This window comes from Onychostoma macrolepis, chromosome 18, assembly GCF_012432095.1.
Source record: "Onychostoma macrolepis isolate SWU-2019 chromosome 18, ASM1243209v1, whole genome shotgun sequence".
Taxonomy (NCBI): domain Eukaryota; kingdom Metazoa; phylum Chordata; class Actinopteri; order Cypriniformes; family Cyprinidae; genus Onychostoma; species Onychostoma macrolepis.
Genome location: NC_081172.1, coordinates 942501 through 958697, shown reverse-complemented (window position 1 = coordinate 958697; position 16197 = coordinate 942501). Strand labels below are relative to the sequence as shown.

The 16197-nt window shown below is 36.7% G+C and overlaps 1 protein-coding gene across 1 annotated transcript in view; it reads left to right on the top strand.

Annotated features, from left to right (window-relative positions):
- The window catches only part of LOC131524561 (NAD(P) transhydrogenase, mitochondrial-like), a 32627-nt gene that overhangs the window by 1173 nt on the left and 15257 nt on the right, over positions 1-16197 (top strand). The window contains exons 2-10 of the mRNA XM_058751752.1: positions 2475-2704; positions 4792-5009; positions 5102-5189; positions 7548-7636; positions 7716-7903; positions 8997-9322; positions 13520-13673; positions 15581-15742; positions 15827-15937. Coding sequence (XP_058607735.1) covers positions 2475-2704; positions 4792-5009; positions 5102-5189; positions 7548-7636; positions 7716-7903; positions 8997-9322; positions 13520-13673; positions 15581-15742; positions 15827-15937 — 1566 coding nt within the window. The remainder of the gene's footprint in view (positions 1-2474; positions 2705-4791; positions 5010-5101; positions 5190-7547; positions 7637-7715; positions 7904-8996; positions 9323-13519; positions 13674-15580; positions 15743-15826; positions 15938-16197) is intronic.

Sequence of the window (16197 nt, the reverse complement as noted above, 5' to 3'; positions counted from 1 at the left end):
TTCATATCTTGCAATTCGGAGTTTACATCTCGCAATTGAGTTTATCGCAATTATGAGTTCATATCTTGCAATTCTGAGTTTATTGCAATTCTGAGTTCATATCTCAGTTCTGAGTTCATATCTTGCAATTCGGAGTTTACATCTCGCAATTGAGTTTATCGCAATTATGAGTTCATTTCCCGCAATTATGAGTTTATCACAATTCTGAGTTCATATCTCACAATTCTGAGTTCACATCTCGCAGTTCTGAGTTTATTGCGATTCTGAGTTCATATCTCACAATTCTGACTTTATCGCAATTCTGAGTTCATATCTCAGAATTCTGAGATCATATCTTGCAATTATGAGTTTATCGCAATTCTGAATTCATATCTCAGTTCTGAGTTCATATCTTGCAATTCGGAGTTTACATCTCGCAATTGAGTTTATCGCAATTCTGAGTTCATATCTCACAATTCTGAGATCATATCTTGCAATTATGAGTTTATTGCAGTTCTGAGTTCATATCTCAGTTCTGAGTTCATATCTTGCAATTCGGAGTTTACATCTCGCAATTGAGTTTATCGCTATTCTGAGTTAATTTCCCACAATTATGAGTTTATTGCAATTCTGAGTTCATATCTCAATTCTGAGTTCATATCTTGCAATTCGGAGTTTACATCTTGCAATTGAGTTTATTGTGTGGTGGCTTCTGCCTTTTCTATGAAGAATCACTCTTGAAGTCTTGGGGTTTTGATGCCAGAAGATAGGCTTTATTTATCGAAGACAAATGAAGCCGAGAGAACTCTGCAGAGTAATCTATCGAATTTGTGTCCGTATACTCTTTTTATACAGTTTTCTCTAGGCGTGTTCAATACATTTCATACATAGTTGTTTTACCTTTTTGGCTGTGTCTCCATTCTGCTTTTAGGAAGTAGACAGGGGCCTCAACTTATGTTAAGGGAGATGAGGAGGCCTGATCATATATTTTGCTTAATGTCCAAATAGAGTGTGCAGCTTCACCATATACTGTAGTCAATTGTAATTCTGAGTTAATTTCCCACAATTATGAGTTTATCGCAATTCTGAGTTTATCGCAATTATGAGTTCATTTCCGCAATTATGAGTTTATCACAATTCTGAGTTCATATCTCACAATTCTGAGTTCACATCTCGCAGTTCTGAGTTTATTGCGATTCTGAGTTCATATCTCACAATTCTGACTTTATCGCAATTCTGAGTTCATATCTCAGAATTCTGAGATCATATCTTGCAATTATGAGTTTATCGCAATTCTGAATTCATATCTCAGTTCTGAGTTCATATCTTGCAATTCGGAGTTTACATCTCGCAATTGAGTTTATCGCAATTCTGAGTTCATATCTCACAATTCTGAGATCATATCTTGCAATTATGAGTTTATTGCAGTTCTGAGTTCATATCTCAGTTCTGAGTTCATATCTTGCAATTCGGAGTTTACATCTCGCAATTGAGTTTATCGCTATTCTGAGTTAATTTCCCACAATTATGAGTTTATTGCAATTCTGAGTTCATATCTCAATTCTGAGTTCATATCTCAATTCGGAGTTTACATCTTGCAATTGAGTTTATTGTGTGGTGGCTTCTGCCTTTTCTATGAAGAATCACTCTTGAAGTCTTGGGGTTTTGATGCCAGAAGATAGGCTTTATTTATCGAAGACAAATGAAGCCGAGAGAACTCTGCAGAGTAATCTATCGAATTTGTGTCCGTATACTCTTTTTATACAGTTTTTCTCTAGGCGTGTTCAATACATTTCATACATAGTTGTTTTACCTTTTTTGGCTGTGTCTCCATTCTGCTTTTAGGAAGTAGACAGGGGGCCTCAACTTATGTTAAGGGAGATGAGGAGGCCTGATCATATATTTTGCTTAATGTCCAAATAGAGTGTGCAGCTTCACCATATACTGTAGTTTTCACCATATACTGTAGTCAATTGTAATTCTGAGTTAATTTCCCGCAATTCTGAGTTTATCGCAATTCTGAGTTTATCGCAATTCTGAGTTTATCGCAATTCTGAGTTCATTTCCCGCAATTCTGAGTTTATCGCAATTCTGAGTTCATATCTCTTGATTCTGAGCTGAATTGTCAGGAGAAAAGACAGAATAGTGAGATAAAAATTCACAATAACTTTACATTTTTTTTAATTAATATACTTCCATAGAAAAAGGCTTCACAGAGCCTTTGAATAATGTCTTATTAAATAGGTTTTCAATTTATGGTTAGGATTTAGGTTAGAGTTAATCTATAGTAATTCTAAGTAGATTGTGAATTTTCTTTTCTGAAAATACTGTAAATGATATTTGCTGTCCAAAACTCACCACTACAATTCTGGAGTGTTGTTGCTGGTTGCCAAAGAGTCCTGAGTTGTTTTTTAGCACATTACTATAAAGTTCCTGGGGTGTTCTGGGATGTTCCTAATGTAGGTGTATTCTTCCTGTCTCTGTGTGTGTGTTAGGAGTGCGATATAAAGAGGTGCTGGTGGGCGTTCCTAAGGAGATCTATCAGAATGAGCGGCGGGTGGCCGTGTCGCCCGTGGGCGCAGAGTTGCTGGTCAAACAGGGCTTCAGGGTGCAGGTGGAGTCCGGCGCCGGACGTGAAGCCAAGTTCTCTGACGATCAGTACCGGGCCGCCGGAGCCCAGATCACCGACACCAAGGGAGCGTTTGGATCAGATCTGGTCCTGAAGGTGAGAAACATGTCTGTTTAAACCAGGTTCAGGCTGCTATATAAAACTATAAAGCGGTTTATGTCCTTCAGCAGATGCATAACCACAGCAATTACACCTGCTTTGGTACTGATGTGATACAATGGAGTTCATATCTCGTAATTCTGAGTTCATATCTCAATTCTGAGTTCATATCTCGCAATTCTGAGTTCATATCTCAATTCTGAGTTCATATCTCGCAATTCTGAGATTATATCTCGCAATTCTGATTTCATATCTCAATTCTGAGTTCATATCTCGCAATTCTGAGTTCATATCTCAATTCTGAGTTCATATCTCAATTCTGAGTTCATATCTCGCAATTCTGAGATTATATCTCGCAATTCTGAGTTCATATCTCAATTCTGAGTTCATATCTCAATTCTGAGTTCATATCTCGCAATTCTGAGTTCATATCTCGCAATTCTGAGATCATATCTCGTAATTCTGAGTTCATATCTCAATTCTGAGTTCATATCTCAATTCTGATTTCATATCTCAATTCTGAGTTCATATCTACAATTCTGAGATTATATCTCAATTCTGAGTTCATGTCGCAATTCTAAATTCATATATCTCAATTCTGAGTTCATATCTCGCAATTCTGAGATTATATCTCGCAATTCTGAGTTCATATCGCAATTCTGAGTTCATATCTCAATTCTGAGTTCATATCGCAATTCTAAATTCATATATCTCAATTCTGAGTTCATATCTCAATTCTGAGTTCATATCTCGCAATTCTGAGATTATATCTCAATTCTGAGTTCATATCTCAATTCTGAGTTCATATCTCGCAATTCTGAGATTATATCTCAATTCTGAGTTCATATCTCAATTCTGAGTTCATATCTCAATTCTGATTTCATATCTCAATTCTGAGTTCATATCTCGCAATTCTGAGTTCATATCTCAATTCTGAGTTCATATCTCGCAATTCTGAGTTCATATCTCAATTCTGAGTTCATATCTCGCAATTCTGAGATTATATCTCGCAATTCTGAGTTCATATCTCAATTCTGAGTTCATATCTCAATTCTGAGTTCATATCTCAATTCTGAGTTCATATCTCGCAATTCTGAGATTATATCTCAATTCTGAGTTCATATCTCAATTCTGAGTTCATATCTCAATTCTGAGTTCATATCTCAATTCTGAGATTATATCTCGCAATTCTGAGTTCATATCTCAATTCTGAGTTCATATCTCAATTCTGAGTTCATATCTCAATTCTGAGTTCATATCTCGCAATTCTGAGATTATATCTCGCAATTCTGAGTTCATATCTCAATTCTGAGTTCATATCTCAATTCTGATTTCATATCTCAATTCTGAGTTCATATCTCGCAATTCTGAGATTATATCTCGCAATTCTGAGTTCATATCGCAGTTCTGAGTTCATATCTCAATTCTGAGTTCATATCTCAATTCTGAGTTCATATCGCAATTCTAAATTCATATATCTCAATTCTGAGTTCATATCTCAATTCTGAGTTCATATCTCGCAATTCTGAGATTATATCTCAATTCTGAGTTCATATCTCAATTCTGAGTTCATATCTCGCAATTCTGAGATTATATCTCAATTCTGAGTTCATATCTCAATTCTGAGTTCATATCTCAATTCTGAGTTCATATCTCAATTCTGAGTTCATATCTCAATTCTGAGTTCATATCTCAATTCTGAGTTCATATCTCGCAATTCTGAGTTCATATCTCAATTCTGAGTTCATATCTCGCAATTCTGAGATTATATCTCGCAATTCTGAGTTCATATCTCAATTCTGAGTTCATATATCTCAATTCTGAGTTCATATCTCGCAATTCTGAGATTATATCTCAATTCTGAGTTCATATCTCGCAATTCTGAGATTATATCTCAATTCTGAGTTCATATCGTAATTCTGAGTTCATATCTCGCAATTCTGAGTTCATATCTCGCAATTTTGAGTTCATATCTCAATTCTGAGTTTACATCTCGTGAACAGGCCTTAACACTGACTGTTTCAGCTCATATTATGAGTGTTTTTGTGTGTGTTTTAGTGATTTGCATCTGACGTGTGTCGCAGGTTCGAGCGCCAGTGTTTAACGAGGGTTTGCGGATGCATGAGGCAGACCTCCTGAAGCCCAGATCCACACTGGTGAGCTTCGTCTACCCGGCGCAGAACCCCGAGCTGATGGACAGACTGAGCAAACAGCAGTGTACGGTGCTGGCGATGGACCAGGTACCACGGGTCACCATCGCACAGGGATACGACGCGCTCAGCTCCATGGCCAACATCGCAGGGTGAGACGAGACCGCCGATCACGCTCTGTGTGTGTGTGTGTGAGATCTCTGTGTGATGATGATAATCTCATTCATAACGCTCTTGTCCTCAGGTATAAGGCTGTGGTTCTCGCAGCCAATCACTTTGGAAGGTTTTTCACTGGTCAGATCACAGCAGCAGGAAAAGTTCCTCCGGCGAAGGTACAGAACACGTCTGTCCATTATTATTATAGTTAACTAAAACTAAAGCTAAAACCATAAATAAAAAATTAAAATTGTTACTTCAAGTAAAATAAATGTCCATTAAATTTAACCTCTTAACTGTCACCCTTAACTGTCATCTAATCATGACAAACTATATATGTGACCCTGGACCACAAAACCAGTCATAAGCTGAATAAATAAGCTTTCCATTGATGTATGGTTTGTTAGGATCGGACAATATTTGACTGAGATGCAACTATTTGAAAATCTGGAATCTGAGGGTGCAAAAAAATCTAAATATTGAGAAAATCACCTTTAAAGTTGTTCAAATGAAGTTCTTAGCAATGCATATCACTAATCAAAAATTAAGATTTGATATATTTACGGCAAGAAATTTACTAAATATTTTCATGGAACATGATCTTTATTTAATATCCTAATGATTTTTGGCATAAAGGAAAAATGGATAATTTTGACCCATACAATGTATTGTTGGCTATTGCTACAAATATACCTGTGCTGCTTATGACTGCTTTTGTGCTGCAGGGACACAAATAGTTGGAAAGGTCCATTCAACCACTGTTTTTTTGTAGAACAAATTATGTAGGAACAGTAATAGATTCATTTATGGCAAGAGTGCACCTCAAATATCTACATCTTAACAGGAGTTCTGATCTTTGTCACAAAAAGTATTTTTTCGTTGCCTTTCCCCCTATCTCGCTTTAGAAATCATCATAAAATACATATCAGTTGAAAGCTTAAAACCTCAAAATTTTTTCCTGTGGAAACCATTTTAAAATCAGACATAGAATTACCATGGAAACGGTACTTCAAAATCATATTACAAAATGTATTCATTCATGAATTACTGTATAACAATTTAAGTTTGAATAGAGCATTTTTATGTCTATATTTAAAAATGGGGGTGACAGTTAAAGGGTTAAAAACTGTTTATTTCAGATCATTTCCAAAGTTTCCAAGGCAAAATGTCTTATTTTCATTTCAACTTGATGTACTAAAATAACTGACGCTAAAACTGAAATAAAAACTCTATAGTTACATTTATAAAAACAAAACAACAAAACCGAATAAAAATGGCAAAATACGCACAAAAAAAAAACTAAAACTTTAACAAAAATTAATATGAAAGCAGAAAATGAAAACAAAAACTATAATAGTATCTGAGTGACGTAAATAAAATAACACTGATAGTCTAGTGTCAGTATCCTTGTGTCTCAGAAACTTTTTATCAGTTTTCAGGGTCCTTAAATCCCTTAAAATGTCCAAAATTCTAATTTAAAGCCGTATGAAGTTTTAAACATCTTAAATGGTATAACAAATGTCTTAATTATTATTTTAAGAGATTTAAAATCTTGGTGACTGAAAACCAGGAATCACAATACGGCCTAATGTGATTATTATACTTAAAAATTTGATTATTATACTTAAAAAGGTCACAGGACGGTAACATTTGGAATATTATTTAACACATTTAATTAATATACAGATCTTTGTAGTATTGTATTTTTACTAATATTTTACTAGTATAGATTGTACTAGTATTAGTACAAGTTTAAACACGTTATTATTGTATCATTAAAATCCAATATTGACCATGTGATAAATTCCGTACTGGTATACATTGAATTAAACATGTATTTATACTTGTAGTTACCCTGTTTGGAGTTGAATATGTTAAATTAAGTAAAACAATCCGAGATACATCATTTATTTTGAGGTTCTATGGCTTTGTTCTGAATAAACATACAGTATTAATTTTATTTGCTGGTGCAGGTTTTTTAAAGTCTTGAATTATTTTTTAAAAACTCTGCAGATACCTTGTTTTGAGTCCCAGAGAATGTATGAACTCCAAAAAAATTTAAAAAAAAGCTACACTGTAAAAAAAACTGTTGAGCAAACCAGCTTCAGCAAATTTTTGAGTTTTCTCAACTTTTTGTTGCATAAACTTAAAACAAAAAGTTGAGAAAACTAAAAATCTGCTGAAGCTGGTTACCTTAAATTTTTAAGTTTGCTCAACTTTTCTTTTTTTTCTTTTTTTTACAGTGTAGAATAAATCATCTGCCAAATACATACATGTAAATGTAAAATTCCACTCGATCTGATGTTTTACTATTACAAATAATTTATTTTTGTGAAATGTTTTGTTTTGAAAATTTGTTTGTGTATCTTTACACACACACATGATGCTGACATTCAGACATTTTTAAGTGTGACTCTCCAAATATACACAAACAGGTGAATAAACAAGGCTTTTGCTAATCGAATATGATTTCTCGAGCTCTCAGAGAAGCATTAGTAAAGTAAACATTACTAAAACGAGCGGTGTGTGTGTAGGTGCTGGTTATCGGTGGCGGCGTCGCGGGTCTGGCTGCGGCTGGAGCTGCTAAATCAATGGGTGCCATAGTCAGAGGATTCGACACCAGGTGTGTGTGACGTTGCTTTATCAATCTGAACCTGAGATCAAACTGAAGCCGTTCTGACTGTCTGTGTGTCTCCTGTTAGACCGGCAGCACTGGAGCAGTTCAAGTCGTTCGGAGCGGAGCCGCTGGAGATAAACATCGCCGAGTCGGGCGAAGGGGTCGGAGGATACGCCAAAGAGATGTCTAAAGAGTTCCTGGAGGCAGAGATGAGTCTGTTTGCCAAACAATGCAAGGACGTCGACATCGTCATCAGCACGGCTCTGATTCCTGGTGAACACAGCATAGAAAACAAATGATTAAATGTTGCATGCACTACAAAAACGAATATCTTCCTCTGTATTTTTGTCTTGTTTTCCAGTAGAAACGTTTAAATGTCCCTAAATCAAGATACATTTACTAGAGATGCAAAATGAACACATGAGGTCTTGTTTACTGAGAAGCTGAACAAAATCAAGTGAGTTTATGATTAAAATGAGAACAAATGGGGAATGAAAGCTTGCTTTCCTTTTGAATTAAGTAGATTTTTCTGAGCCCATTGGCAGATATTTGTTCTAATCATAAACTCACTTCATTTTGATCAGGTACTTAGAAAACAAGACATGTTTTATTATTTTGCTTCTCCAGCAAATGTATCTAAGAATCTTTGTACATTTGCACTGGAAAACAAGACAAAAACACTGAGGAAGAACAGCACTTTTTTGCTTTATTTGTGATCAGAATTCAGTAGGTTCAGTAAAAATTTATTTCCATAGTGTTTGTGTTTTACTCACCCTCAAGGCATCCTATGTGTATATGACGAATCCATTCGGAGTTATATTAAAAATTATCCTTGCTCTTCCAAGCTTTATAATGGCAGTGAATGAGTGTTTTTGTTCAACAGTCTAAAAGTAGTCAAATAAAGTGCATCCATCCATAATAAACAGTGCCTCACATGGCTCCGGGAGGTGAATAAAGGCCTCCTGTAGTGATTTTTGTAAGAAAAATATCCATATTTAAAACGTTATAAACACTTTTCTCACTTTCGCTTGGTGATTAGTGATGAATGCGGAAGCATGGAGGAGAGAGAGAGTAAAACAAAACATCGGTCACGAATTAGAAACGAATTAGCCGTGTGAGGCACGGTTTATTATGGATGGATGCGCTTTATTTGACTACTGTTGAACAAAAACACCCATTCACTGCCATTATAAAGCTTGGAAGTTTTTAATATAACTCCGAATGGATTCGTCTGAAAGAATAAAAGTCATATACACATAGGATACCTTAAGGGTGAGTAAAACATGGGCTAATTTTTGTTTTTGGGTGAACTAACCCTTTAAACTGCTCCTCATGAACCCTAGTTTGATCAGTCGTGTGTGTTCAGGAAAGCGCGCTCCGGTGCTGATCAAGCGTGAGATGGTGGAGAGCATGCGAGACGGGTCGGTGGTTGTGGATCTGGCGGCGGAGGCCGGAGGAAACTTCGAAACCACCAAACCCGGAGAGCTGTACGTCCATCGGGGCGTGACCCACATCGGCTACGCGGATCTGCCCAGCCGGATGCCCACGCAGGCCAGCTCGCTCTACTCCAACAACATCATCAAGCTGCTGAAGGCCATCAGCCCTGATAAAGAGTTCTTCCACTTTGAGCCCTGCGACGAGTTCGACTACGGGACGCTGGATCACGTGATCAGAGGGACGATGGTGATGAAGGTGACCGAACCCAAATAAACTAAAGCTTCCTCATTATATACAGTCAACCCAAAGATTATTCAGACACCAGATATTTTTTTACTAGCGGGTGCAGGACACTATAGTTCATTTATGTAAGTGAGGATAGCAAAATAAAGTAAACTGTGACATATTACACCCAAAAATTCAGTAACACTTTATTCTGATAGTCCACTTTAGACATTCTACTAACAGTAAGTAACTTTGCAACTACATGTGAACTAGTAGTCATTAGAGTATTAGTAGACTGTCTGCTTAATATCTTCTAACACTTTATTTTGATGGGTTCACAACATACTGATGATGAGAAACTTTGCAAGTATGTGTCGACTTATTCTACTAACCCTAAACCTACCCTACTGAGAGTTAGTAGACATGTAGTTGCTAATTAATGACAATTAGTTAACATGTAATTGACATGTAGTTACAAAGTTATTTATAGTTAGTAGAATGTCTAAAGTGGACGATCGAAATAAAGTGTAACCAAAAATTCTTCATACAGTGGACTAGCAGTAAAAGTTGGGAGCAAAAATTATTCAGACACTTTGAGCTGAGCATGTTTTGCTTAAATGTTTTTTCTTTAATTGCTAATGTGAGCTTTTTACACACAGACTGAACAAAACGAAGCATTGCTTGGTAATTGGTTGAGCTAAATTGTTCTTAAATTTAACAGCTGACAGCTATTCAACCCAATTCATTACATACCTTTCTATCAAAGTTATCTGATATTATCAAGATCAATTTGTTCTGAGGCAGTTTAACTCTGAGTTCTTCTCATATGTGACCTTGGACCACAAAACCAGTCTTAAGTCTCTGGGGTATATTTGTAGCAATAGCCAAAAATACATTGTATGGGTCAAAATTATACATTTTTCTTTTATGCCAAAAATCATTAGTATATTAAGTAAAGGTCATGTTCCTCGAAGATATTTAGCAAATTTCTTACCAGAAATATATCAAAACTTCATTTTTGATTAGTAATATGCATTGCTAAGAACTTAATTTGAACAACTTTAAAGGTGATTTTCTCAATATTTAGATTTTTTTGCACCCTCAGATTCCAGATTTTCAAATAGTTGTATCTCAGACAAATATTGTCCGATCCTAACAAACCATACATCAATGCAAAGATTATTTATTCAGCTTTCAGATGATGCATACATCTCAATTTCGAAAATTTGACACTTAAGACTGGTTTTATGGTCCAGGGTCACTTTATCATTTTACTACCATTTTCTAAACTATAGTGAATAAACTGTGATATAATGTGAGAAGGTGTCTGAATACATTTTGATTCGATTGTATTTCATCTGTTTGATTGTGTGCATATATTCATGTTTTTTTTTTTCTGTTTGCAGCAAGGTAAGAATCTTTTCCCCGCGCCGCTGCCAAAAACCACTCCGCCGCCGCCACCCGCCAAACAGAAGACCGTCGCTGAGCTGGAAGCTGAGAAAAAGGCAGTAATCTCCCTTTCAGACGCACCATGACATCAGCGGGGTCTACACAGCAGGTCAGAAACCAAACGAACGAATGAGCAAATTAATGAAAGGCAGGGATGCACCGATACGATTTTTTCAGAACCCAAAAATTCTGAGTATCGGCCGATTCCAATATACCTCAGTATACAGTGAGGAAAATAAGTATTTGAACACCCTGCTATTTTGCAAGTTTTCCCACTTAGAAATCATGGAGGGGTCTGAAATTGTCATCGTAGGTGCATGTCCACTGTGAGAGACATAATTTAAAAGAAAAAATCCAGAAATCACAATGTATGATTTTTAACTATTTATTTGTATGATACAGCTGCAAATAAGTATTTGAACACCTGAGAAAATCAATGTTAATATTTGGTACAGTAGCCTTTGTTTGCAATTACAGAGGTCAAACGTTTCCTGTAGTTTTCACCAGGTTTGCACACACTGCAGGAGGGATTGTGGCCCACCTCCACACAGATCTTCTCTAGATCAGTCAGGTTTCTGGCCTGTCGCTGAGAAACACGGAGTTTGAGCTCCCTCAAACATTCTCTATTGGGTTTAGGTCTGGAGACTGGCTCGGCCACGCCAGAACCTTGATATGCTTCTTACAGAGCCACTCCTTGGTTATCCTGGCTGTGTGCTTGGTCATTGTCATGTTGGAAGACCCAGCCTCGACCCATCTTCAATGCTCTAACTGAGGGAAGGAGGTTGTTCCCCAAAATCTCGCAATACATGGCCCCGGTCATCCTCTCCTTAATACAGTGCAGTCGCCCTGTCCCATGTGCAGAAAAACACCCCAAAGCATGATGCTACCACCCCATGCTTCACAGTAGGGATGGTGTTCTTGGGATGGTACTCATCATTCTTCTTCCTCCAAACACGTTTAGTGGAATTATGACCAAAAGTTCTATTTTGGTCTCATCTGACCACATGACTTTCTCCCATGACTCCTCTGGATCATCCAAATGGTCATTGGCAAACTTAAGTCGGGCCTGGACATGTGCTGGTTTAAGCAGGGGAACCTTCCGTGCCGTGAGATGGTGGAGAGCATGCGAGGCAGGTCGGTGGTTGTGGATCTGGCGGCGGAGGCCGGAGGAAACTTCGAAACCACCAAACCCGGAGAGCTGTACGTCCATCGGGCGTGACCCACATCGGCTACGCGGATCTGCCCAGCCGGATGCCCACGCAGGCCAGCTCGCTCTACTCCAACAACATCATCAAGCTGCTGAAGGCCATCAGCCCTGATAAAGAGTTCTTCCACTTTGAGCCCTGCGACGAGTTCGACTACGGGACGCTGGATCACGTGATCAGAGGGACGATGGTGATGAAGGTGACCGAACCCAAATAAACTAAAGCTTCCTCATTATATACAGTCAACCCAAAGATTATTCAGACACCAGATATTTTTTTACTAGCGGGTGCAGGACACTATAGTTCATTTATGTAAGTGAGGATAGCAAAATAAAGTAAACTGTGACATATTACACCCAAAAATTCAGTAACACTTTATTCTGATAGTCCACTTTAGACATTCTACTAACAGTAAGTAACTTTGCAACTACATGTGAACTAGTAGTCATTAGAGTATTAGTAGACTGTCTGCTTAATATCTTCTAACACTTTATTTTGATGGGTTCACAACATACTGATGATGAGAAACTTTGCAAGTATGTGTCGACTTATTCTACTAACCCTAAACCTACCCTACTGAGAGTTAGTAGACATGTAGTTGCTAATTAATGACAATTAGTTAACATGTAATTGACATGTAGTTACAAAGTTATTTATAGTTAGTAGAATGTCTAAAGTGGACGATCGAAATAAAGTGTAACCAAAAATTCTTCATACAGTGGACTAGCAGTAAAGTTGGGAGCAAAAATTATTCAGACACTTTGAGCTGAGCATGTTTTGCTTAAATGTTTTTCTTTAATTGCTAATGTGAGCTTTTTACACACAGACTGAACAAAACGAAGCATTGCTTGGTAATTGGTTGAGCTAAATTGTTCTTAAATTTAACAGCTGACAGCTATTCAACCCAATTCATTACATACCTTTCTATCAAAGTTATCTGATATTATCAAGATCAATTTGTTCTGAGGCAGTTTAACTCTGAGTTCTTCTCATATGTGACCTTGGACCACAAAACCAGTCTTAAGTCTCTGGGGTATATTTGTAGCAATAGCCAAAAATACATTGTATGGGTCAAAATTATACATTTTTCTTTTATGCCAAAAATCATTAGTATATTAAGTAAAGGTCATGTTCCTCGAAGATATTTAGCAAATTTCTTACCAGAAATATATCAAAACTTCATTTTTGATTAGTAATATGCATTGCTAAGAACTTAATTTGAACAACTTTAAAGGTGATTTTCTCAATATTTAGATTTTTTTGCACCCTCAGATTCCAGATTTTCAAATAGTTGTATCTCAGTCAAATATTGTCCGATCCTAACAAACCATACATCAATGCAAAGATTATTTATTCAGCTTTCAGATGATGCATACATCTCAATTTCGAAAATTTGACACTTAAGACTGGTTTTATGGTCCAGGGTCACTTTATCATTTTATTACCATTTTCTAAACTATAGTGAATAAACTGTGATATAATGTGAGAAGGTGTCTGAATACATTTTGATTCGATTGTATTTCATCTGTTTGATTGTGTGCATATAGTCATGTTTTTTTTTTTCTGTTTGCAGCAAGGTAAGAATCTTTTCCCCGCGCCGCTGCCAAAAACCACTCCGCCGCCGCCACCCGCCAAACAGAAGACCGTCGCTGAGCTGGAAGCTGAGAAAAAGGCAGTAATCTCCCCTTTCAGACGCACCATGACATCAGCGGGGGTCTACACAGCAGGTCAGAAACCAAACGAACGAATGAGCAAATTAATGAAAGGCAGGGATGCACCGATACCATTTTTTCAGAACCCAAAAATTCTGAGTATCGGCCGATTCCAATATACCTCAGTATATATACCTCAGTGTGGTGATCTGACCATTACTCTTTTCTGTGTTAAACACAATCTACTAAATATAGACAACTTCATTTTAATGAAAAATCATCATAATCTATGACAAAAATACTATTATTACAGTTTTTTTTCAGCTGCTTTCACACATTTTCAAAACTTTGCCTCTTTTTTTCAAAACTTTACACACAAATCCAAGAATTGCACACAAAATGCAAAATGCCTCACATCTCTTGCAAAATGAAGCGGTGCATTCAAAATATCACAAACACATCTCAAAAGCAAACATTTGTTTTATGTTGCAAACACTTTCGCAATAATATTATATTTTTGGATATATCATATAAACACAGTTGTTCAAAACATAAAGCTCTTCTTTCATGAGCTCCTGGGTACATTTCTGTACAAGACTGAAAGTAATTGGCAGAGAGATTAACAATTCCATGAAAAATTAATGGTAAACATGAACACAAGATTGAAAACAAACTTTTTTCTTTCTTTTTTTTAACTGTAAGGATTCGTGGTTCTGAATACAGTATTATACAGTAAGAAAGAAAGGAAATACATTGTTTACATCCATTGTTCAAAACCTACAGTTTTTCTTTGTCACTTTGGTGCATCAAAACAATTTGTGCAAACAATTAATTATTTTAATAAATTACTATTAATAATATTTCATTGCGCAAAAGTATTATAATATGAAAGCCTCAATAGAGAGCGGCACAAAGCGCTTAAGTGCATCCCGTGCACAGAATCATGCGCTTGAAGCAAAGCGCACAGAGAAGCTCAAAGCACAAAGGACAGAGATATTGATGCGTAGTTTATTAAATATGTGCTATTGAGACTTTTCTTTCAACAGTTTTAAATCTCAGTTACAATCGATGCATCCCTAATGAAAGGATCAATGAATGAATGCATGAGTAAAGGCATACATGAATAAACAAGCCATTGAAAGAATTAATTAATTAATGAGCGGATCAATAAATGAATGTATGAATGAACAAATACACAAATGAATGAATGGATGGATGAACAAACAAATGAATGAACAGCCCAGTGAATGAATGCATGAATATGATTATAAATCTGGACAAAAGTTATTTAGTATGTTTTTATGTATTTTTGTATGTTAATAATTTGAAATTTGTGTTTATCGAATGTTGAATCTGTATCTGCTGTGAAATCGTCTGTGTAGCTGATATGGCAATAAATTTAATGCATTTGAACAAATATTAAATGTGACCCAGGACCACAAAACCAGTCATAAGGGTCAATTGTTTTTAAATTGAGATTTATGCAACGTCTGAAATCTGAATAAATAATCTTTCCATTGATGTATGGTTTGTTAGGATCGGACAATATTTGTCTGAGATACAACTATCTGAAAATCTGGAATCTGAGGGTGCAAAAAAATCTAAATATTGAGAAAATCACCTTTAAAGTTGTTCAAATGAAGTTCTTAGCAATGCATATTACTAATCAAAAATTAAGATTTGATATATTTACGGTAGGAAATTTACAAAATATCTTCGTGGAACATGATCTTTACTTAATATCCTAATATTTTTTGGCAAAAAAGAGAAATGGATAATTTTGACCCACACAATGTATTGTTGGCTATTGCTACAAATATACCTGAGCTGCTTATGACTGCTTTTGTGCTGCAGGGTCACAAAAAATTAATAAATTAACAAACAAACAAATTAATTAATTAATGATTGAGGGAAAAAAAAAAAAATGCACAAATGAATGAAACGCTGTTATGGAGGAACTCTCTCTCTGTGCTGTTGTGAAGGTCTCTCGACCGTGCTGGGTTTGGGTATCGCCTCTCCTAATGCTGCCTTCACTCAGATGGTGACGACCTTTGGCCTCGCTGGAATTGTGGGATATCACACGGTGTGGGGCGTGACTCCGGCGCTGCACTCGCCGCTCATGTCAGTGACCAATGCCATCTCAGGTGAGATCAGAGACACCTGATCATATGTGTGTGTGTGTGTGTGTGCTGATGTACTGATGTGTGTGTGTGTGTGTGTGTGTGCAGGTCTGACGGCGGTGGGTGGGCTGGTGCTGATGGGTGGAGGTCTCACACCATCATCTATCCCTGAATCTCTGGCGCTGCTCGCTGCGTTTGTGTCCTCCATCAACATCGCAGGTCAGAGAGGAACCAATCTGAAAATATATCCCATAAACCACAACATGTCACAACAGCCCATAAACAAGCAGTCCCCAACCTTTATGACACAAACACAATATTCAGAGACTCCCTGCTTTATATAACAGTAACTATAACGAACACTGTGAGTGTCAATGTAGGTCAAATCAACCACGATTCATTTTGTGATTTTGTCATTTTGTTTTCAAGAACTGTATATTTGTCAGCAAAAACTGGTTATTCAGGGGGAAAAGGAATAT